Source organism: Mytilus californianus, unplaced genomic scaffold (genome assembly GCF_021869535.1).
Source record: "Mytilus californianus isolate M0D057914Y unplaced genomic scaffold, xbMytCali1.0.p SCAF_6, whole genome shotgun sequence".
NCBI classification, from domain to species: Eukaryota; Metazoa; Mollusca; class Bivalvia; order Mytilida; family Mytilidae; genus Mytilus; species Mytilus californianus.
This window is the reverse complement of record NW_026262712.1, coordinates 8,456,724-8,482,400: the sequence shown is the minus strand read 5'-3', so window position 1 is coordinate 8,482,400 and position 25,677 is coordinate 8,456,724. Positions and strand designations below refer to the sequence as shown.

Below are 25,677 nucleotides of genomic sequence, written 5' to 3'. Positions count from 1 at the left end.
ATTCATTATGTTTGGCATTTTTACTCTCTTTCAAATAAACCCAAAATTAAGTAAATCCCTCGCATGTTGGGTTACTTTTGTCTTTATTTTATTGGTAACAGGAACGTACGTTTATGGTATATCACTATATTAAGTTCTATCCTGTTACTTTTTTGTCTATCCTGTTACTGATAGCAGTATTGCACCTGCAAATGCTAAATTGCAAAGATTATATCATTTTGTTCTATAAATTGCAAATGCTAAATTGTTAAGATGTTATAACCTTTAGATGAGTTCAAACAACGAAACATTTCATTATGTGTGCAACTATATGTTATTATAAACTTTTTAAAGAGGTTTCAGTCTACTATTGTCTATCCTGTTACTGTAACCATAGCAACCATAGTAACAGGATAGACAATTTTTTTCATTTTTGAATGCTGTTGTGAAATAACCCCTCCCTTTGATGAAGTGATAATGTTTTTCTGTTGTGATTTTGGTTTCCAACACTTATTGCACTTTTTACAAGTATAATATTGGTGTAATTAATCAATATGTTGGTAACAGCATAGACATGACAAAAAAGTACCCACTATTTTTTTTCACTAAATGTTTGAAATTTCTTTTCTCTAAACTGTTATACAAGAAACGTGCTGTGTTAAATATTTATGTTACTTTGCGCTTTTGAAATCAACACTGACTAGTTCAATATTCATAGGGAGAACAATTTAACAACTGATTTAAGTAGCGGTAACAGGAGGGACATGAACTTCATGTAAGCTGATTGAATTTAGTTTTTAGAAAAAAATGTTACATATGATAATAAAGAAGCTGCGATTTTTCGTTAGAGTTATTATTAACCTTCTAAAAAAGTCTCTTTTGCAGATATCAAGGCGATCAGAAAATAGGAAAAAATCATTTGAAATGTGTTACTCTGACACTGTACGGACATAAATTATGCAAAAATTGGACTTAAATATATTTTAATCTTATCAAAATAGATCTAAATCGTGTTTATTATTAATGGTCTGACTCATAAATCCTACAAACTTTCATTTAAACACAACTGCATTTTCCATTAGAAATAAAAAATATAGCATGGGTGTACTGAAAATTCGACATTTTTTGAAAATGACCCATCTAAATATGTAATTGTAATAAAATTAAACTACCAACCGCTAGTTTTTTAAAAAGAGGTACATTTATTTTTAACATTTAAATTCATATCTAAAAATAGTAAGCATTGTCATAGCTAGATATATTAAATTTGTTTTCATTTGTTAGAAGTCAGACGCCTACATAAGCAGATATTCACTCTGTTAAAGATGTGCACAGAATTCCTATATCAATTATACTGTTGCTATCAATTCTAATGAAAAGATTGCTTGTCCTTATAGTTCTCCATAATATTTTTTAGTTGGTACAATCTTGGATACCTTGAAATTGTATGTAAACTAATGGCAAATATCTGGATTAGCATTGGGATGTGCAAGTCAGGAATATTCGTGCAACAAAATTTACACAGTATATGTTGTGATTGATACTGTGTTTTAATTGTGTATTTCTAAGACTCATGAGACATAGAAAGTTGCATTATTATCAGTGCATATCAGTTTGAGAACTTTTTGAGGCTCTACCCCTTAGGTCATGGTCCAGTGACTTGGAATTAATTAGCTATTTTCATTGTTAAGTTTTCTGCTTAAGTTAGTTGGATAGGAACTAAATGTGATAGATTAATGATATTTTGTATGAAGTTGCATTAATTACCGTCGGTACATATCAGTTTGACAATTATTTCGAGCCCCTGGCTGCCCCCTAGGTCATGTATGTTATGGTCCAGTGATTTTGAATTAATTATTAAGTTTTCTGCTTAAGTCAGTTTGATAGGAACTACTTGTGATATTTTCTATAAAGTTGCATTGTTGTATAGGGGGCAGCTGAAGCCCACCTCTGGATGCAGGATTTTCTCACTGCATTGAAGACCCATTGGTGGCCTTGTGTAAAAGTCAATTGGTAGTCAACTTAATCTATGTATTACTGGTAAATTATTAAGCCAGGGATTTCGTTACCACAACTTAAAACCTTTACAAAATTCTTCCACGGATATAAAGATTTGGTTTTGAAGTATTTCAAACGGGATTGCACACTCATTTTTACGGCAATATTGTTTACTGTGCCCGGAAATTTAGAAACGATCTTGGTAAACTTATCGATCCTTTAAATTAACTTATTCTAAAAGGTTACCAAATCAACACTGTAATTAGATCAATAAATATTGTTTTTATTGGTACTAATATTGATTTTGTTATCAGTAAATTAAAAGCAAACTAAATATTATTGTTATATACATATACACATTCATGGATCTACAATCTGTCGATACCTGTATCTTGGCATTGCACAAGGTCGTGTTTTTCTCTGACTGTTTATGACGTCTTTACACTAAATCCATTGGATGTTGGATGTGTATGGATTGATAATTTAGTCTTAGATGCATGATTTTTTTTATTAGTTGTTAGTGGGTTTGAACTAGCTGTCAGTAACTTCGAGTACTCTCATATCTGTACTTAGTGTCTTTTTGTTGTTTGGATGTACAAGTACCCGGCCACGTCCACTTGTATTTGTAGTATTTGTAGTATTTGTATTTTTATCCATCTGATGAGTTAATTAGCCTTTTTCAACTGATTTTTATAGTTCGTTCTTATGTTGTACTGTTACACCACTGTCCCAGGTTAGGGGGAGGGTTGGGATCCCGCCAACATGTTTAACCCCGCCACATTCTTTATGTATGTGCCTGTCCCAAGTCAGGAGCCTGTAATTCAGTGGTTGTCTTTTGTTTATGTGTTACATATTTGTAATATTTTGAATAAAGTGCTTATTTGACTAACCTCAAACACTTGAATGTATTAGAAAATATTTTTGAATTAGACTTTATTGTGCATAATTTGCATGCATACTCGTATGAATGGTTGATTTGACTTTAAAATCAAAGAGGTAGGGTCAATTTCCCTTGAATTTATTTCATGAAAGTGGCCATGTTCAGCAAGTCCTTTCTTTAAATCCTAACTTGGGGGCCTCAGTGGCCGAGTGGTCTCAGTAGTCCATCTTCTGTATCACTAACCTGTCAACACTGAGGTTGTGAGTTTGAATCCTGAATCCTGCATGTGTCAGATTCCTTTTACTCCAATTGTAATAGATTAGGATAATCGTCAGCTTTCCTGCAGCATGTCTGAAAGTCTCTCCAGGCACTCTGGCTTCCTTCACAATTCAAAAACAGACTGCGACTTAATAGCCAATTTTGTTGAAAGTGGTGTTAAATACCAATCAATCAATCCTAACTTGAATTTACTGTATCATAGCTCCATGTGTGTAATTTGAGGTTCTGAAAAGATTATAGCTACTTCTAAATAGATGACAAATTTAATAAATGCATGCATGAGGATACGTCTCCAAGGTCCAGAGCACTGTTAGATAAGAGGAAGCTAACTTGTAAGGGATAGCCTGGGGCCTGCTAGGGGGTCAGTTTATTGCTAGACTAAATATTCTGCTAGGCATAGGTAAAACACAAGTATTGTTTTCATAATTTAATCAACAATAACAATTTAATTGAATGATAATAAATTAATAACAAATACATTTTTGAACAATACCCAATGATTAAAATAAATATCCTAATTAATTGTACAACAAATAAAATTAAATATATAATCCAAAGTAAAACAATTCCTCTTTTATTATAATAATAAGATAAAATAAAATTTAAAACTACTAAATCATAAAATAAACTTAATTTAAAAAAAAAGAAAATGAACAAAAGTTCAAATTCAAAATAATACATTTTGGAATCTGATGTTCAGTAGTTGACGTTTGTTGATGTGGTTCATAAGTGTTTCTTGTTTCTTGTTTTTTATTTTGATAATAGACCATTGGTTTCCCTGTTTGAATGGTTTTACACTAGTCATTTTTGGGGCCCTTTTATTTATTATAGCTTGCTGTTTCGGTGTGAGCTAAGGCTCCGTGTTGAAGGCCGTACCTTGACCTATAATGGTTTACCTTTACAAATTGTGACTTGGATGGAGATATCGAGTTGTCTCATTGGCACTCATACCACATCTTCTTATATCTATTAATTACAAATGAGTTTAGATTGAAAAAATTGTTAAATTTTGGGAAACTATATTAAAAATTCGTAAGGGTTCCGCGGAACCCAGTGTCTCGCCTACTTTTTCTGTTAATCGCAGGCTCAACAAAAATGAGGAAGTAAATCAATAAAAATATTCCTCTTGATACTATCTTTTGATTGTAAGAAGCTTCTGTCCAAGTTTGGTAAAAATCCAGGATAACTTATGAATCTAATAAATGTTTAAAAACTTTAACTGCAGACTGAATGTAATGTTAACTGGAAGAAAACAAAAATTTCCTTCTAGATACTAGCATTTGATCATAAACAAGCTTCTGTCCAAGTTTGGTACAAATCCAAAATAGTATAAGAAAGTTATTAAAATTTTAAAAACTTTAACCACAGAGTGAATGTGTTGTTTCCTGGCAGAAAATCTAAGTCCATTTAAAAGTAAAATACGGAAAAAATGGATTTATTTTTTTACAAAATTTCCTTCTAGATACTAGCTTTTGATCATAAACAAGCTTCTGTTCAAGTTTGGTACAAATCCAAAATAGTATAAGAAAGTTATTAAAATTTTAAAAACTTTAACCACAGAGTGAATGTGTTGTTTCCTGGCAGAAAATCTAAGTCCATTTAAAAGTAAAATAAGGAAAAAATGGATTTATTTTTTTACAAAATTTACTTCTGGATACTAGCTTATGATCATAAACAAGCTTCTGTCCAAGTTTGGTAGAAACCCAGGATAGTTTAAGAAAGTTATTAAAATTTTAAAAACTTTAACCACAGAGTGAATGTAATATTTCCCGGCAGAAAAACTAAGTCCATTTATAAGAAAAATACGGAAAAAATGGAATTTTATTTTTACAAAATTTACTTCTGGATGCTCTCTTATGATCATAAACAAGCTCCTGTCCAAGTTTGGTAGAAATCCAGGATAGTTTAAGAAAGTTATTAAAATTTCAAAAACTTTAACCACAGAGTGAATAATTGTGGACGCCGCCGCCGACGCCGACGGATTGTAGGATCGCTATGTCTCGCTTTTTCGACTAAAGTCGAAGGCTCGACAAAAATGTATAAGAAGGAAATTCTTAAGCAAAACAAAATTATTTTCGGATTAATTATAAACTACTGTTTAAATTTTGTAATACACAAACTCTTCCTCTGGTTATTGACATCCACTGCATGAAAAAAAAAAAAAAAATCCTGCAAAAACTGAAATTTTTTTTAAAATGTCTTAAAAGAAACAGCAATTTTACATTCTGCGTTCATTCTAGTTGGACTCCTGCTTAGTCCAGCATCATATGCTTAAAAATAGATTATAAAAAGTGTACAACATGATAATGAGGTTATATTGTCTCAATCTTTTTAAAGTGAATGTTGGATTATACACCAATGAATTAATCAACTAATATTAAATACTGATGCACACACGTATCATTCATTAATAAGCAAACATTAATTCTACATAAGTCTTAAAACCTTAGTACAATATAAATGCATTCATGCATTATTTTAATAAAATCAATATTCAAAATAAAATATTAGTATAAGATTTTTAACATTATCAGTTTAATATGTAAATAATGGGAAAAAATATAGAAAATGTAAAAACAATTGAAATCATGATATGTTCAATAAACTTTTAAGTACATGTATCAGAAAACTCTCTGTTTGTGCCATTTATCCAAACCATTGTATGTGCAGATCAAATGATTTTGATGTCCGTTAGTTAGTTGATTAAGCCGATTAACAAACTTTCTTTGGTTTCTTTGGCATTGTACATAAATCACATACATTTGGCTTGGCTGAAATTGAAATAAACAAATACATTCATGGAATTTTGTCTCTGGTGGATAATTGTTTCATTGGCAATCGTCATACAAAAAATATCTAGTAATTTGATAGGTGAACAGTTTGTTTCAACATATTACAAATAATTTTGTAAAGTTAAAATACATGAAAAGTAGTACTGTAAGTACAGAAATGATTGCAATGTTTTTATTAATGTGAATAATGCGACTCCTTGAGCATCGCAGTAATAAGAATTCGCATTCTGATATCTTACATATTTTTACATATAAATTATATTAGCTTTTCCTAAAATGGCATTAATTAAATTCACATTTTTGTTCATTCTTGAAAAATCGCAATAATAAATGCACAGGCCAAATAAAAATATTGTGTGGTTCCAGTAACCCTACATTTTAGTCTTAATAATAGCTTACCCTAAAGATGTTTTTGTCATTTTTCATTAAGCACTGTTAAAGTCTTAATTTCTGCTTTTTACTAATACTCAAATTTTCAAGTTGAATTAACATACTATAGTCAAGAAAACTTTTTTTTTTATTTAGAATTACATAAGTAATGCATGGCGTATGCATCTGTTGTAAAATGAGGTTCAACAACAAATGTACAATCATGAACAAAGGCAGATAACTCCAACTCAAAATAATTTACTTAGCCAAATACAATTCAATGATTTATTTTAAATTTGCAAAATTGCTAGATGGAAGCAATCTTAAAAATTAATGTACAGTGTTCACAAGTGTTTTGATTTAATCAAGGATTTGTATAGTGAACTTGTTTTAAACTTTTTATTATATTCTCCTAGATATAAACTCGGGTATAAGTACAACTATTGCCTAAAAATAAATCTGCTGTACGAGTTTTGTCATTAATAGTGGCCATTACAACCTGTAGTTATTCACAGTTGACATCTTTGTCTTTTGGTCTCATTTGCAAACAAACCACATCTACATAATGTCATACTAATAAACTGTTATGTTTTTTAAGAGCAGATGACTTTTGCACAATTGGTTTTAACTCAAGGGGAGATAATTAAGCTGGACATTATTGTAAATCTGTGAAATTTTACATCATTAAATTTTACAGCATGTAAATTTATGGACTTAAATTCTTTTTGGTATGAGGGTCTGGTTGGGGTTTACAGAATATAGAGAATAATGGGCAAAATAAATAATGACTAAAGAAAAATGGTATAAAAAATTACAATAAAGAAACTAAGGACCCCCCTCCCCCTTCCAGATCTAGACCCTCTGGTATACTGTTACATAAATTTGCCAAAAAATCTTTTATGGTTCATTGGATAGAGCCTTTAATTAAGTACAAGAAGAAAGGTAACCAATGATAATTCATGCTATTTAAGAGTTTAACGTAGAAACTTACATATACCTTGTTGTGCTAGTCTTCCAGCATAAGCAGGACCAATGCCTGGTACATTAGTGACTCTCTGCATATCCATGGGAGATGACACAAAATGTTGAAGCTTGTGTGTATTGCTTCTCTGTAAATATAATAACAGCGTGTAAGTGAAACGTAACAAAACAGAAAAGAAGATGTGGTGTTATAATTTCACAATGAGACAACTATCCAATAGAGTTCAAATAAAATAGATTTAAGCAATTATTTATCACTGTAACAGCCTTGAACAATGAGCACAATGCATACTGTACATAAATTATAAACGGTTCTATAATGACGAAATGACCAACAGACTGATTTATGACCAAACATAACACGTGTCTGGTGTACAAAATTTGATTCCTTGTATAAGTTATGTTGAGTTTATTTATAACAGGTAGCAAGTTTATATGACTATAGCAGAGTTCCTCGAAAAGTTGTTGTTCTAAGGGTTGACCACTAAAATTTTGCAAAGGACAGACACAATAATGGTATTTTGCATAAAAAATAAATTGAAAATGTGTCTATGGGACACAGATGACGGACGCCCTATTTGCATATAGATTAGTTATAAAGATGCATAACTTGGGGGTAAAAGTGACGCCACCCAAATTGAAATATGATCTGTGTTTGGTGGTAATGTGCGAACTTTAATAAAAAATGTTAGATAACCAACTTCAGGTATAATCTCTGGAAACATGATTAAACTTACTTTTAAATCGGCTATCCTTCTTTTTTAGTATTCAAAAAGAACCCATGGAAACCTGTGATTACCTCTTGCCAGACTTGAAAGAGTTTTTCTTGTTTGCATCTTGTAGAGAGATGGACAAAATCTTGTTATCTTTCAAAAACTGTGTATGTTGTGCAGGTTTCCTATGATTGAAATGTACTTATTAGTGTTTAAATATTAGTTTTTAAATATCTGGGAACCAATAAGTGCAACAATCTTCCTTTTTTAGCTCACTTGGCCCATTGGGCCAAGTGAGCTTTTCTCATCACTTGGCGGCCATCATCTGTCGTCATCTGTTGTCGTCGTCATCCATTAAATTTTACAAAAATCTTCTCCTCTGAAACTACTGGGGGATTAGTTTGAAAAATGTGTCCGATGACCCCGCCTGCCAACCAACATTGCCCAAATTGCTAAAAATAGAACATAAGGGTAAAATGAAAGTTTTGTCTACTATTTTGATAACCGTTATAAATAGGGAAAATCTGACAAGGGCTGAAATGTTCAGAATGCAGTTGAGCTCTACCAACTGTCCTTATACTTCAAAACTGTCAAACGACCTCTTCTAGGAGTTATTGCCCTTAAATGACAAATTTTACCTTTTTTTTTTATTTTTGCCTATTATCTTGAAAGCTATAATAAATAAAAAGAAATTTTGAATTGCAAAAATGATCAGCAAGACAATTTCTTCAAATAAGTTGGCATTGTTGAAATCGTTAGTCAACGCCTTATTAAAGTTAATTGCCCTTTAATGACGTTCAATTTTTACCATTTTTTTGGCATTTTTGCCTTTTTCTTAAAAATATAATAGTCACATGTAGATAGAAACTTAAATTAGCAAACATGATCAGCATGTTTTACAAATTAATATAATATAAATCATGGTATTCAATGAACAATTATGTTAAAGAAAAAATCTTCTTAATGTAAGCTTGTGTTATTCTGTATTTTTTATTTAAAACATAAATATTATCTATACCTTTAATTTTGTATTTAAGTCAACTGAATCTATTTGTTCAAAGTATATTTCCTAAAAGTGTTACATACTGATGTACTTTGTCTTAAAAATGTTATAACAATTTACCAGATGACATGGATAATACAGCATATATATTTAAGAAACTCATTATGTTAATCTTTTAGAAAATTCTCATTTAAGTGGAATCCGATACAAATATAAACAATGGCAACAGTAATCGATATATTTCATGTAACCAATGTGCATTTTCAAAAAATATATAGTATTATCTATTTATAATTAATATGCAATATTCTAAGAAAAACATTCACAATTGAAATTAACCTTTCAGATAATAAACAACAAAAAATATCCTTAAAAATTGGTTGGTGATAATTTAACGAATTTTTCCATCATTAAAATTATGTATATCAAGTATTGAATTACATTGGTTAAGATAATTAATGTAATTGTCGACGACGTTGGTACACATTAAATAAAGATTATAAAAATTTTTGTTGAAAGTGCCTTATCATTTATGAAAGCCATGTTGATTATTTAAAATTTTTAAAAACTCAATAGCTTATTTAATGATTGCTAGTTTTACAGTTTTCTACTTTGTTCATTTTTATAAAAAATTATAACAACACGTTATGAATTTATTGCATCCAAAGTGCTTTTATTGATTTACCTTCATCAGGAACGTTCAAAGCCTAATTTTGAAAGCCAAGGATGTATAAAACCGAAACAGTTGAAGAGCTAATTATAAACAAAAATGACCTAGAATAATAGCCAAATCCATCTAAGGCCAACTTTGCCTGAGGAAGTTGAAACCTAAGTTTCTTTATAATATCAAAATTTATAAATTTCACATCTTGAAAGACAATAAATTATAAAAGACCAGCTGGGGCAGTACATATAAGAAAAGAATGAAGGACTGTATGGCCTATAAAATATTTTTTTTCTATCATAAATGGATGTCCTGTTGTAACAACGATTACTGTGGATTCATTATTATTCGTTGGATACCAATTTAATTTCGTGGGTTTCATGGTTACCCGGGAACCACGAATTCCAATGTACAACAAGTAACAAATTTTCTACACGAATGTATGTAGACTTTGGTAAAACCACAAAATCAAATATCAAAGAAAATGCAAGTTTTCCTCACTCCCCGAAATTTTATTCCCAGGAAAATAAATGAATCTACAGTATTTGGGCCCTATATATGGAATAGATACCAGTCAAAAGTTCTTTAAATTAGTTTGTATTTCATTATGTTGCGCAATTTTAAAGAATGACGTATTAATTATATAAAAAGAAAATCCCATTTTCTGAATCCCATTTTTTTTTTTTAAAAGTATTTATAATCAAAGCAATACATGAACTTCCAATCTGTAGAAATTTCTTGGAAAAAATAAACAAAGTAGTGGTCTCAAAGCAAATATTTTCATATCACTGCATTGTCCTTTGACACATTTTCCAAATGAATGAACCATTAAACAAGTTAACTGCGTCAATTCATTTATAAAAAGAAAATTAGAAACTTGTCTCTTAAAACAATGAAAGTTTAATATAATAAAAAGAAAAAATACAGAAGACCCTTTTTGCAATATCTATTTTAAACACATACAAATATAACCTTTTGAGGGGAGTTGGCATTTTAAAGCACACTTTAGCTCAATTCTTCTAACCTCTTAGTGAATTAATAACATTAAAAAATATACTTAAAAGTATGTTGAAGATAATTTTACACTTTTATTTATTACTGAAAATATATATCAATTATTGAAAAAAAATTGATTCAGATAATAAAGTTAGGTTAATGAATATTAATATATATATACTATACAGATGTTGGTATGAAGAGATTTCAATTGAAACTGTCTGGCTCAGTGTTACACCTCTACTGGACAATAGTTAGGATCCAGCCCAGAAATTCCTGTTATTATAATCAAAAGTCCTAAGGGTTCTTGAAAAATCAGGATTGATCAAATATTGTTATTAAGTCCTGAAATATCCCAGAAATTCCTGAAACAAATTTAAAGTCCTGGGAATTCCTGAAATATCAGGAAAACAGATTTCAGTACTTCATGGGACTTCTTGTGACACTTAAACAGTAATTGCAAAATGACCAGTGCTGGGATTTTTCAGGATATCCCAGGACTTCCTGGACTTCCTGGGATATCCTGATAGAGTGTTTTTTTTTCAGGACAGCATTTTGCAGGGGCACCTCCTCTTAAGTGAAGACAGCTCTTGTAATGCAGCTAATTTTCTGTCTCTTGCATCTTTAATTAATATAGAAAAATCTAAATTTTCTGGATTAATTTGCATGGAATACTTGTCACTTAGCATACATCCTTTCATATTTTTTTCTCTCAGTTAGTTAGACTGCAAATGTTGCCTTTTAAAGGTGTTTGGTATATATAAAAATAAGCAGATATGGTATGATTGACAATGAGACATCTCTCCACCATAGACCAAATGACAGAAGTTTACAATTATAGGTCACAGTACGGCCTTCAACAATGAACAAAACCCATACTGCATAGTCAGCTGTGTTACAGTATAATTAGGGCATACAGAAATGATGTTATTGTAGGATACATTACAGCAATTCATTTATGTTTTTGGAAATTTAGTTTTCATGCAAAGAGGTCACGCCACTTCTTTTAAGACAATCCCCAAATGTCTATGTAGTGCTTTACAGAGTCGGTATCAATAGGTTAAATTCGTAACCTCAAGTTGGATTTGAATAGAAATAAAAAATAAAAGGTATATTTTAAATGTATTTTTCATCAATTCCGTAATTTAATCCATGTTATCAAAAATCTTATTAAGGCATTTATTACACTGGTTGCAATGAATGACTGTGATTTCCCAGCAGTGAAATAAAAACCGATGATTTCACATGTTAAATAAACTCGATAATTTCACTCCTCTGACATCATACAACAATAGGTGTTGTCAAGAGGTCAATGGGGTTGCTTCAAAGCAAATTTTGAATGCGTAGAAAAAGGTAAAGTTCCTTGCATTTCCTATTTTATTTCCATTAAAAAGCCCATTGCCAATGTAATAAAAAAAATAACTAATCAAAGAATTCAAATATCGAAAAAATATTCAACTCGTGACTGAACAACACCGATAATTAACTTGTGTGCTACCTGCGCGAGCATTTGTGATTTAATGTGTTGTTCGGTCACACGTTGAATATTTTTCTATATTTAAATTCTTGAATTAGTTATTCTATAATTATAATAGGCGTATAATACGTACATGGCCCGATAAAATTGCAAAATTTCCTAGGGACAATTCTGTTCTCATCTTTAAGTTGTTCATGCTTTCTGTCCATTAAGTTCTTGATCTTTTTTCTGTAATACTTCAATCTGTTGATTAGATAATTTTTTTGATATTGAAATTTTTAAATTAAATGTTTACTAAACTTTGAATATGACAGTTGTTATCCATTCGTTTGATGTGTTTGAGCTTTTGATTTTGCCATTTGATTAGGGTCTTTCTGTTTTGAATTTTCCTCGGAGTTCAGTATTTTTGTGATTTTACTTTTTACTAAACTTTGAATTGTTTGTAATACTAAGGTTTTTTACCCCAGGTATAGATTATCCTAGCTGTATTTGGTAAAACCTTTCGTATTTTTAATCCCTCATTGCTCTTCAACTTCATACTTTATTTGGCATTTTCACTTTTTTTTGGGGGTCACTCAGATGAGTCTTTTGTAGTCGAAACACGTGTTAGGCATACAAAACTATAAGCCTGTGTCTCTTTTCACAGAAAATCTTAAGAGTAAAAATAATCGTAAGTCATACACATTTCAGTATAACTTACGATAATTTAAATCGTAAGATTTTTTGTGAAAAGAGTCGCAGGTACTCTTTGATGAGTTTTTGGTGTATATTATTTGAATCAGAAGATTTGGCTATCTATTATGGTTTCATTCTGGATGAGCAAATTTTGCAGATTTAGTTTTGACACTTTTTGGACATTAAAGATATCAGTTTTCTGCACTTTTTTCTGAAATACCTAACTCAATTAGCAAGTTGAGTTTTATTCCAGTTAAGAGATATAAATGAAGTTGTGGCCCTTGGAAATAGAAATTTGCATGAAAATATTAGTTTTCTGAGGAAAAAAACTTGATTTTTGAAGGGAAGGATTATGGACTAGCAGTTGTAGAAAATAATTAAATTTTTGATCTGATTAATGTTGTAACATGGACATTTTTTGGGATCATTTAGCAATTTTCTAATATGTCTGTCCTTCAGTCAGTGTATTTGAAAACAAATGGTTTCTAGATCCATAGCTTAATTGTAAGGCCATTGGAACATATAAGGAAGGGAAAGCACCTTTTGATTTACGGGGTTCAATAGGTCAATATGTCAAAGATCAGATCACTTGTAAAAATAATTGAAATTTGGTTTCCGGATGTAACTTGAGTTTCCCTTGCTTGATTAAAATGAAACTTATACAGATGGAAGATATAGGGAAGAGGAATGCCCTTTAATCAGAGGTCAAAGGTCAAGGTCATTGTTACCTAAAAAATAATCTTTTGATGAGAATATTCAATAAATGAGTAAATTTCCAATATACACAATTTTTAAATTGATGGTTACAAATTTAGGCAGAAGAAATAAGTTTCAAAATTCAGACAATGGAAATACTATTGACATAACCTCCATGACCTGCAGCTCAGACATTATGTGTCCATATTATGTTGACCATGATCTTCCCTAAATGTGAACTTGATTAGTGATTACAGATATACCAGATACCTAAGTTATTAATTAAGCTGATGCTTAATTGATTCTTGATTACACTTATTTCTATAACACAGTCTAGTAGGATATTGTTAAGAGTCTGAAGGAATTAATTCATAAAAAGTGTCATGGAAAAAAATTAATTCATAGAAAGTTATGGAGAAAAATTAATTCATAGCAAAATGGAAAAAAAATACTTATTAGATGAATAGAAAAATATATCATAGAAGATAAGGAATATTAATTTACAAGTGAACAACATGTAAATTTGAGTCTGATTCATTTGATGATTAAATACCTGTAGATTGACTTTATATGTAAATTACTTTGTAAGTTGGAAACATACATTGAAGTAAACATTTTTTATTGGAGTATACAAAGCTGATTAGAATTTTGATGACATTACATTTTTTTTTAAGAGATGGAAAGTTAATAAAATATGTAAACTCACTCAAATGTAATGAATGATAGTATTGACATGCTTTGAGGTTTTAGTGTGCAAATTTTTTCTGAAAGTTAAAATCAACATTGAAACATACATCCTAGAGGAATACAAAAAGTTGAAAAGTATTTTGACAACGGTTTCTGCTTGATGATCTTTTAAAATAAATTTGTACATGCATGTAAAATTCAACCTGGATCAGATCATCTATGCACTAAATTTGACTGCATCGGATGGGGCCCTGCAGTTTTATGTACTTTTCATTAAGTTTTTAACGTCAATTTTATAACAGTACTCCATAAAATGTAAACATCTTTTGGCTAAAACTGTTACTCAGATCGGGACATTGTAAGTAAAGTTCACATTTTACCTGTGATCTACAAAGTTGTACATTACATATTTGAAACATTGATGTTGAAATATATATTTGGATTATAAAAGTTCAATGGAGTATTAAAAGAAAGTGATAATTGTGAACTGTATGTGACGTAACAGTTTTTATTTTTTAAACGGATATTCTGTGGAAGCAATGGAGCAAGATGATAACTGGGAGAATATAAACTGGGATGATCAAAGCAGTAAGCAGAAATTTGAAATTCAATTTGTTTTAATTTTATTTTTTTAAAAGTTAAACATTTCAATTAATTACTTTTTTTCAAGGTTAAACTGATGCACATAATATTATATGAAATTAATTTTGTTTGCTGGTATTTCAACTTGACAATTTTCTATGAATATATTTAAAAGAGAATATTCACTACAGCCCTGCTCAGGATTAATTTGTCATTCAATTAGCTATAGTCCATTGTGGAAGGGCACACAGACTTATTTATTTGACAAAGATTCTAGACGGTTCTATGACATAGAATCTATATATATGTCCCCCTTTGGATTGGACCTACTAATTCTTTTCTATCACCCGTCTGGAATATGCATGAAACTGGATGTTTCACTAACAGCAATCAATCAATCAAATCTTTGTTTTCACCATAAGAGTTATAATGCAATAACTTATACTGCAAAAACAAATTAAACTTTAGTTTTCAATAATTTCATGCAAGTTCAGAGGGCAGCGCCCATGATGGTGGGAATTAGACGAGTATCTGCTTGAGCTAGAGTGTATACTTTTACTTCAGGGGTTGTATCTGAGACTAAGTCTGTATAATGTCAAATTTGATGTGTATCTTATTTATTATACTTAATTTTGTTGAAAAAGTTTGGGAACGAAAGTTGTCTCAGGGATTACAGAATTTCACCCAAGTTGACTTATTTTTTCATGGATGTACATGTAGCCCCATAGTTCTGGGGTCCTGGAGGCGGTTTCACAAAAATACTTACGACTAAGATTGGTCGTAAGTCATGAACAATTCAGTATACTTACGATCAATCTTAGGCGTAAGTTTTTTTGTGAAACCGACTCCTGAAATTTTGTTTTTCATGTAAAGATCAATGCATAGTCACTCCAATTAACAGGTTTATCTAAATCATCTCAATGATGTGGTACATGTATATTAATACAAGTCTATGGGAAACATTAATAGACAGATCTGTTGACAGAAATGTTAAGCAAATTTGAACAGAAATAATATTTTTAACAGGGTTAACTTGCCTTCATTTCATGTACTTTTAGATGAAGACTGCTACACCCTTCTTTTTAAAAAAGAAAAACAAATCAAACTGATCCAAAATCTGCTACATTCCATTTTCATGTACTTTTAGAACTCAATAAAAAAACAAGAATGTGTCCATAGTACACGGATGCCCCACTCACACTATCATTTTCTATGGATCGTGAAATTGGAGTCAAAACTCTAATTTGGCATTACAATTAGAAAGATCATATCATAGGGAACATGTGTACTAAGTTTCAAGTTGATTGGACTTAAGCTTCATCAAAAACTACCTTGACTAAAAACTTTAACCTGAAGCGGGACGGACCGGACGGACGAAAAACAGACTGAAAAACATAATGCCCCTAAGTGGGGCATAAAAATGTTTTTCTCTGACCATCAACTTGTATCCCAGCCTCATATTCCATGCAAGAAACTGTTAAAGGTAAAAAGGCAAGAAAATGCCACAAAGAAAACATATACATGTGTAGAAAACTACACATCTGTCACTGTGTCACAGAGTTTATTCTGATAGATAAAAATTTGCCACTGGACATTAAGCAACCAACAATCAATCAATATTTTGTATGTTGCTTCATGGAACAATAAATGATATTGACATTTTGTAAAAAAGGAAGTCATTAAAAACCCAAGAAAGAAGCTGTTTTACATTTGTCATTTCGTTATCTTTTATAGCTTACTATGCAGTATGGGCTTTGCTCATTGTTGAAGGCCATACAGTGACTTATAGTTATTTGGTCTCTGGTGGAGCCTCAGTTGTCTTATTGGCAATTCTTAACCACATCTTATTTTTATAGGCTATTCAATTATTATACATTTTAATTTAAGAACAAAGAAAATATGAAAAATGGTATTTCAGAATGCAATTACTGAATCATTTTCTATTTATAGAAAACTACAAATCTAAAATTAATTTTTTGGTCCCTTTGATCTGTAGCTAATAATGAATTTGCTATAAAATATTTATATTTTCAATGAAAAAAATTTCATCAAATAGGCGTTTTAGTTGTTAAACTTACCTGTAGTGGTCAATGAAGCCACTAACAAAATAATATCAAAAGACCATAGACTCAATAAACTCTTTGACAGATGTGTGGTTTTATATTACATGTACATGTAATTGTTTTTGTGGTGGCATTTTCTTGCTTTAACCTTTAGGTATGAATATTTGATCAGTTTTCATGCAAGGAATCTGAGGCTCTGGGATACAATATGAGATTAGCATAAGTGCCCCTTTGGACATTTTCATCTCAAATATGAGGCCTATAGTCCAAAATTTAGTAGTTTGGGCTTCTGGGTCTTTTTAAAAAACAAATTGTGATGCATTGTACCACAACTCCTGATTGGTACAAATGTACTATGTTCAATAATACAGATATTCCTGAGAATATAAGTGATTTTCAACAATTTGATAAAATTTTAAGCGTACTTTAAATATATAAAAGAAGGCTGGGTGTTGCAGTCTGCATGCTAAAAGTGCATGCATGGGATTGAGGACTTGAGTGGGTATTTAAATGTTTACTGCTTTACAGATGATAAGAATAGTCAAATAAAATATTAAAATTATACCTACTAAATGCATATGTGCAATGTGTTTTTGATCTTAAGAAAACAGTCCTAATAACATGTAATTACAAGCCTGATTGATGGGGTTCACTCAGTTTTTATTGCAATGACTTCGGTTCATTGAAAGTATTTCATTTTCGTGGTTTATACAGCCATGACATAAAAGAAAAAATAAAAACAAAGTGGTTAAAAATTGATGATCTCATAATCACAAAAAGTACTTTGGTCTAAAGGAGAAGGTACATTTTAGGATTTATTTGGCCCTGTAAATTCATCAAAATTAAAAAATAAAAATTTTTTGTTGTAACTATTAATATTTTTTTAAGAGTTAAAGCTTCAAAAGAAAGACCTTCAGAAAATGTGAGTAATTGTCTGTGACGTCATAAAAGTGACTTTTTCAAATTTTAAGCAAAAATAGGCTAATTTTATAGAGAGTTTGGATTAATTAACATCAGAGTGCAAGCATCACTCAAAATTTGTTTATGCCAGTGAACAGATTAACACAAAATAAACTTCCTTAATGTAAATATCTTTTTGGGTGACGGTTTTAGTCACAGTGCTCTATTGTAATTCTAAGCATGTGTTTGTCAAATAGTCATTATATTGCTTAATTTTGTCATTGTGCTGTATTTTCTGTCATTCTGTTACTGCATGATCCATTTAAATGGTGCATTTAAACCAAGTGCTTGATTTAGGTACAAAGATTTAGGATTTGATTCTGCAAAGTAGATGAAATACTTTTCATTTTTGTTTTGCCCTAAGTCGTCCTTTCTTTATAAATGTACATGAATATAATTGCGCCCGAACAACTAAGGGGATAGAAATTGATGATCTGGTATAGAAAAATATGCTCTTTTCATAAAATACTGTAGATTCATTTATTTTTGTTGATACCAATTTTCGTGGATTGGGGAAAACTGATATCTTCGTCAATACTCAATTTCGTGGTTTTGGCAAATTCTGCAAACAATGCATCATAGTGATTTTGCATTTCTTTGAACATTTAAATTTATAATTCACCTTCCTAAGGAAATACTTGAAAATTAGGACTCTATGAAAAATGATGAATCCGACATAATGCTGTCCGTCACATTTGTCAAATTGAATAATGTTATTTAAGGTCAAAAGTTACATTTTATATCTACATTTTTATGCTGTTAATCACCTAAAATACCTAGATTTTGGAGAATTTTAGTTTTCAAAAAGTAGAATTTGTTTGTTTTGCGTAAACATACTTAACAGCTTGTGGCTTATGGATATTTTAGTATCACCCATTTGATCAACATAAACAAATTGATGAGTACTTAAAAATGTCACCATAATATATATGTATTTTTATGTTCTTTAAATGAAGTCATGTCTGTTGAAGATCCATAATAGACAGAAAAGTACAATTATTTTATTGCTTAGTTTAGTAGACAAATTCAATGTTCAGATTTTAGCAGAATTAGTTTTTGCATGTTATTTAGTTTAGATAACTCCAATTTGGTGATTTAATTTAACAAATTGAATATTCATATATTAGCAAATAAAATAAAATAAATAAAATATGTGATGGGAACAGAATATATGACAGTTATATGAGATGTAAGGAGACCAATGAATCAAAAAATCCTACATACATCTAGAGAGGTCAACATACCAGGTGTGGATCCAGCCATTTGGAAAAGGGGGGGGGGGGCAAATCAAAACCCCCTGAACACCATGAAACATTCACATAATTAGAAAAAAAAGGGGAGGTTCTGCAACCCCCAGAACACCCCCTTGATCTGCCAATACATACAGTCTTTAACATAGGACAAGTGTCTGTAAAATTTGTCAAGCACTAAATGCCCTGAAGTCTAGAGAAATTGAATAGACTTTCAGACTATCTAATGCAGTCATCACTTAATTGCCTTTTGATAAAAAGATAAGATACTAATAAAGACAACCACTTACAAGGTTTCTTTCTTTGAATAAGAACATAAAAAATTCCTGAATGTGGAAGAATTTACTTATTTTTTCTAGCACTCAACATACCTCTTTAGCTTTATGTAGAAAAAAAACATAAGATAAAAATGTAGAAAAAGCATTTAATTTTTCAATTCTAAGCATTTTATTATAAACATCATTTCTATTTATGCATATAGATCTTACAATAGGAAGATTTTATTTTAAGGATCTATGGCACAGACCATTCAATAAATTGAAAAAAATGTATTTTGTTTTAGAAAAGAAGTGAAATGAATTGTTTGTTTCTATTGCAAATTAAGGAACCTCGTCGGCTTAATTAGTAGTCTAAGTAGTCTTAAGAAGTCGAAACTTACTGTATCACTATCCTGTCAACAATAAGGATGTTTAGCAGGTCACTACACTCTAATCTTAGCTTTGCTCATTGTTGAAGGCCGTACGATGACCTATAGTTGTTAATTTCTGTGTCATTTGGTCTCTTGTGGAGAGTTGTCTCATTGGCAATCATACCACATCTTCTTTTTTACATATAGGATTGTCAATTTTCCTACCGAAGGACGGTGGTTCTCTCCGGGCACTCCAGCTTCCTCCGTCAATAAAATCTGATGCCATGAAGTAGCACTGAATAGTGCTGAAAGTGGCGTTAAGCACAAATCAATCAATCAATCTATTGCAATTTAACAAAAAAATATAAAAAGGTTGTCCTCCCCCCTCCAAAAACAAACCCAACATTTCTACCACCCCCAACACACTAATGATGGATAGTCAGTGCATATCAGGTAGTTTGGGATTTAGAGGAAAAAAGATATGTAAAGAAACCCATTAAAGTATATAAAGTAGTTAAAGAACATTTGTTTGGAAAAGTACATTGTATATGAACCTTTCCATTGATGAAAATGACAGTTCAAATTATAAGTTTCATGGTGAGAAAATGGTACAGAAAAAAAAGTTTAATATCTTGATTATACCTTTTTCTTGTAAAATCTGTATGGGTGATTTTGAAGAATGAATTTAATTGCAGCATAATGATGTAAATATATGGTTTACTGTGAGAACTTTAACTTAATAAGTGATTCAAATGTATTAGTACAGCCATCACTTATGGGCTAGGACTTAATTACAAGATGATTTTTCTTTAAAATTACAAATCTGACTATAAATAAGGAGAAGTGGTAATATTGCCAATGAGACAACTTTCCACTAAAGTTCAAATAAAGTGGATGTAAGCAGTAATAGGCAACCATACAGCCTTCAACAATTCTAGCTATCTGATACGAATTTTGTTTGTTTGTTTTTAACACTACTTTCAATGACCTTGTTTATCATTGCTGCCAGTTTTTGTCACACTTGGGATGCATATCAGGCCCGAGAACACAGTTATTTCGTAGTGCATTTCTTTTAGAGAATAAATTCAAATTAAAAAAATCGCACCTGCTCTATCTCGAAAAGATTTTTACAGTGTAGTGTACGACTATTGATACAAATAATATCAAAATTATAGAAACTTCTACCAGCTCTAACTCAAAATATTGACAATTCTGTGTTAAGGGGGCTACAATTCAGTTTGACAGCTTCAGACATTCTAATTTTTGACCTTTTTTAACTGGACCAAATCACTACTTAACATAAAGATTCAGCACCCAAATTTTTTTAACATGTAATTTCATCCCCTTACTTAATATTTCATGCATAAAATATCAAGAAATAAATTGGGAAAGTGTATCAAAAAAAAATGCAAGTTATACACTGTTCACACTAGGGACTATATTCGTAGACAACGAAAACCAAAGGACGATAACTGTGTCCTTGGACCTAATAGGATAGAAAGACTTGACCAATTTTAATAAAACTTTGCATGACCTAAGCTTAGGAAATTATAAGATAGTTGGCCAAGTTTCATGGCCATAGGATATATATTATAGAAACTAGGGCCACTTTAGTATTGAAATTTGGATGTTTATTTTTGACGTTTAAATCAAATATTTTCAACTGTCAAGATTTTGGCCTAAAAAATTTAAATATTGCAAAAATTTGCTTTTTAAATACTCTTGAATATAATATAATAAGTATTAAAAGCAACGGAACACTCATTTGATTTATCAGATTTATTACAGTTATTCAAAACTCAAATTTATATGAGCCTGTGCCTGAAAATAGAGATTTTCAAATTAAGGGAAGCCTTACATAAACATGCATTTTTTTCAACCAATTTGAAGTTTTTGAAGTTTTTTAACCATACATTATTCTTCCATATATATTAAATGTACTTTAAATGTAAAGAAAAGTTACAAAAAGCATACCACATGAGTATAAAATGGTCTTAGGCCATGTAAGACTGAGAATTATATAGAGTCGATTTAGGTCACACCTGGGATGCATATCAGGCCCGAGAACACAGTTATTTCGTAGTGCATTTCTTTTAGAGAATAAATTCAAATTAAAAAAATCGCACCTGCTCTATCTCGAAAAGATTTTTACAGTGTAGTGTACGACTATTGATACAAATAATATCAAAATTATAGAAACTTCTACCAGCTCTAACTCAAAATATTGACAATTCTGTGTTAAGGGGGCTACAATTCAGTTTGACAGCTTCAGACATTCTAATTTTTGACCATTTTTAACTGGACCAAATCACTACTTAACATAAAGATTCAGCACCCAAATTTTTTTAACATGTAATTTCATCCCCTTACTTAATATTTCATGCATAAAATATCAAGAAATAAATTGGGAAAGTGTATCAAAAAAAAATGCAAGTTATACACTGTTCACACTAGGGACTATATTCGTAGACAACGAAAACCAAAGGACGATAACTGTGTCCTTGGACCTAATAGGATAGAAAGACTTGACCAATTTTAATAAAACTTTGCATGACCTAAGCTTAGGAAATTATAAGATAGTTGGCCAAGTTTCATGGCCATAGGATATATATTATAGAAACTAGGGCCACTTTAGTATTGAAATTTGGATGTTTATTTTTGACGTTTAAATCAAATATTTTCAACTGTCAAGATTTTGGCCTAAAAAATTTAAATATTGCAAAAATTTGCTTTTTAAATACTCTTGAATATAATATAATAAGTATTAAAAGCAACGGAACACTCATTTGATTTATCAGATTTATTACAGTTATTCAAAACTCAAATTTATATGAGCCTGTGCCTGAAAATAGAGATTTTCAAATTAAGGGAAGCCTTACATAAACATGCATTTTTTTCAACCAATTTGAAGTTTTTGAAGTTTTTTAACCATACATTATTCTTCCATATATATTAAATGTACTTTAAATGTAAAGAAAAGTTACAAAAAGCATACCACATGAGTATAAAATGGTCTTAGGCCATGTAAGACTGAGAATTATATAGAGTCGATTTAGGCCGTAGCCCATATTTACATATAAAAATGCACACAGAGGCTATAAGAAATGAAAATTTGTTACTTTTTGCTCATTTCTATGCTAAGATGTCATGATGCAAGAAGTCTAATTGCAAAAGGACTCTTGAATTCAACTTTTTTTTGTAGACAGTATGGTCTGATGACCAGTTTTTTACTTTTCAATGGAAAACTTGCATGTAGTTTTAGTCTCAATTGGCATATATTTGAACCACTTACTATCCTAAAGAAGAAAATTATGGTAGCATATGAAATGAATAGGGTGTACTGATCATTGTAAAGTGTTTTTTTTACAGATTTAGTGAAATATTTGTGATGGACTACAGATTTTATGTACAAATATCTTCACATTTCACATACATCAAACAGGCCGTTTAACCAGGGACATAAATACAAATATTCTGCACATTTTTTCTGTGATAATCTACTTTTCTCTAGATTCAGAATTCACAAATGGTTAATTAAATTTGATTTCAGCATAGAAACACAAATATCAGGAAAATAAAAAGCTGTCAGATAGAAAGTCAGCATGGCTCTTAGGCATAAAATGGAAACTGCTTTAAAATGCTTATTTTAGCCGTATAATGCCAAAATGGGACATTTTAACAGAATTTCTGTCAAACAAAGATGTAAATCCTTTACTTTTATTGAGTTTGACAAATTGAAACCAGCAAACCATTCGGGAAAGTTGCCAAAGTACAGAATCTACATTTACGGAATTCATCTCTTAGGCCCGAGAACACAGTTATTTCGTAGTGCATTTCTTTTAGAGAATAAATTCAAATTAAAAAAATCGCACCTGCTCTATCTCGAAAAGATTTTTACAGTGTAGTGTACGACTATTGATACAAATAATATCAAAATTATAGAAACTTCTACCAGCTCTAACTCAAAATATTGACAATTCTGTGTTAAGGGGGGCTAAAATTCAGTTTGACAGCTTCAGACATTCTAATTTTTGACCTTTTTTAACTGGACCAAATCACTACTTAACATAAAGATTCAGCACCCAAATTTTTTTAACATGTAATTTCATCCCCTTACTTAATATTTCATGCATAAAATATCAAGAAATAAATTGGGAAAGTGTATCAAAAAAAAATGCAAGTTATACACTGTTCACACTAGGGACTATATTCGTAGACAACGAAAACCAAAGGACGATAACTGTGTCCTTGGACCATCAGGCGGTGGGTGTTAGCTCTTTATTTGAAGCTTAATATTTCAGAAAGATCGATAGATTGATTGATTGATAGATGTTTGCTTTATGTCCAGTGGCAAATATTTCATGCATGTTCAGGACAAGATAAAAAATTAACCATAAATACAATAAGCATGTCCTTTAAAAGCGGTCGACTGGGATGATAGGCTGGAAATTTGGACTGCCATTGACAATGAGAAAATTGGATAAGGACAGAAATTTTGCTTTGCAACAAGCCACCTATGGGACGCAACCCCTCAACAAGTTGTTGCAAGGGTTCTTAAAGTGCAGAGAGAATGGCACTCTCTCTACACTAGGCATCAGATTTAACATCCTAATTCTTACTGGAGGTGGCCACATACTTTAATATACACCCTGCACAACCAAATGGACATCTCAGGCCCTCATTTTGGCAAGGGTTTTACTGACGGTCAGAAGAAGACCAAGAATGACCATTTACATGTGTCAAGTCTGAGCATTTTATAGCTGATTGTTGAAGGCCGTACAGTGACCTATAGTTGTTAACTTGTATGTCATTTTGTCTCTGGTGAAGAGTTGGCTCATTGGCAATAATACCACATCTTCTTATTTTTATATTTCTATTCCCCAGTCACCCTTGGGGTATTTCAGAAAGAAGACCTGTATTAACTTCATATCTTGTATACAGATGCCTGATATCAAATCTAATTTTTTCTGTCAAATATGTCCATTTTCCTTTACCTCATTTTTATGGTTCAGCAACTGCTAAAAAATATATTGTTCATTTGTCCAGTTTTTTACCTAGATCTTATGAGTAATTTAAAACAACTATATTTGGTGTATTATAGAATCTTTGCAAGGTATACATTTCTGGAGGAGTGATCAATGTTTAGTTTGGTCTGTTTATCAGATACTATAAGCTTTAGGTCAACTCTATTTGTTGTATGGAATGATTGAATGTTCTACATTACAGCCTGGTGGGGTTCATCTTACCCTGATCTTAATTTTATGGTTCATTGGTCAATGTTAATTTTGGGTGATATGCTGGTTTCTCAGATAATATATTAAGGCAGTAGGTCAACTGTGTTTAGTATATTGAATTTTTGTAAGGTGTACATATCCATCTTGCTGGGTTCGTCTGACTGTGACCTAATTTCAGATCGTAATTTTCAATCTGCACATATTGAAATCAATTTTTCCATAATTTTAATAGCGAAAAAGAAAAACGGACACAGGATCAATCATAACAGCAGGATTCTAATAATAGTCAGGACTTTCCTAGTAAAATTTCAGGAGGTCATAGAGAAATCGTGCTACTGTCTGGTCAAGCACCTCTTAACTTTTCTTTTTAAAATTTGAACATTTATTCATCCCATTGATGGTATTTTTGGATTCAAATTTTATTCTGGTTTAGTAATATTTTGAAAATATTCCAAATAATAAATAATTTTTATACCCCACCTACGATAGTAGAGGGCATTATGTTTTTCGGTCTGTTCGTTCGTCAGTCCGTCCGTTCGTCCGTCTGTCCCGCTTCAGGTTAAAGTTTTTGGTCAAGGTAGTTTTTGATGAAGTTGAAGTCTAATCAACTTGAAACTTAGTACACATGTTCCCTATGATATGATCTTTCTAATTTTAATGTCACAATTAAGTCAAGTTTTGACCCCAATTTCACGGTCTACTGAACATAGAAAATGATAGTGCGAGTGGAGTGGGGCATTCGTGTACTATGGACACATTCTTGTTTTATAT

At 30.9% G+C, this 25,677-nt stretch overlaps 1 protein-coding gene and 1 long non-coding RNA gene across 5 annotated transcripts in view; one reads left to right on the top strand and one right to left on the bottom strand.

The window, feature by feature from the left end:
- LOC127706913 (uncharacterized) overlaps positions 1-25,677 on the bottom strand; it is a 49,324-nt gene that overhangs the window by 17,930 nt on the left and 5,717 nt on the right. The window contains exon 2 of one of the 4 annotated variants that reach the window (XR_007984626.1): positions 12,265-12,374. This is a non-coding gene — a long non-coding RNA (uncharacterized LOC127706913). The other 3 variants (XR_007984628.1, XR_007984627.1, XR_007984625.1) reach the window with 3 other exon arrangements.
- LOC127706900 (1-phosphatidylinositol 4,5-bisphosphate phosphodiesterase eta-2-like) overlaps positions 14,380-25,677 on the top strand; it is a 62,004-nt gene continuing 50,706 nt past the window's right edge. The window contains 1 exon segment of the mRNA XM_052211627.1: positions 14,380-14,777. Within this exon segment, the coding sequence (XP_052067587.1) occupies positions 14,729-14,777 (49 nt within the window). The 5' untranslated portion in view covers positions 14,380-14,728.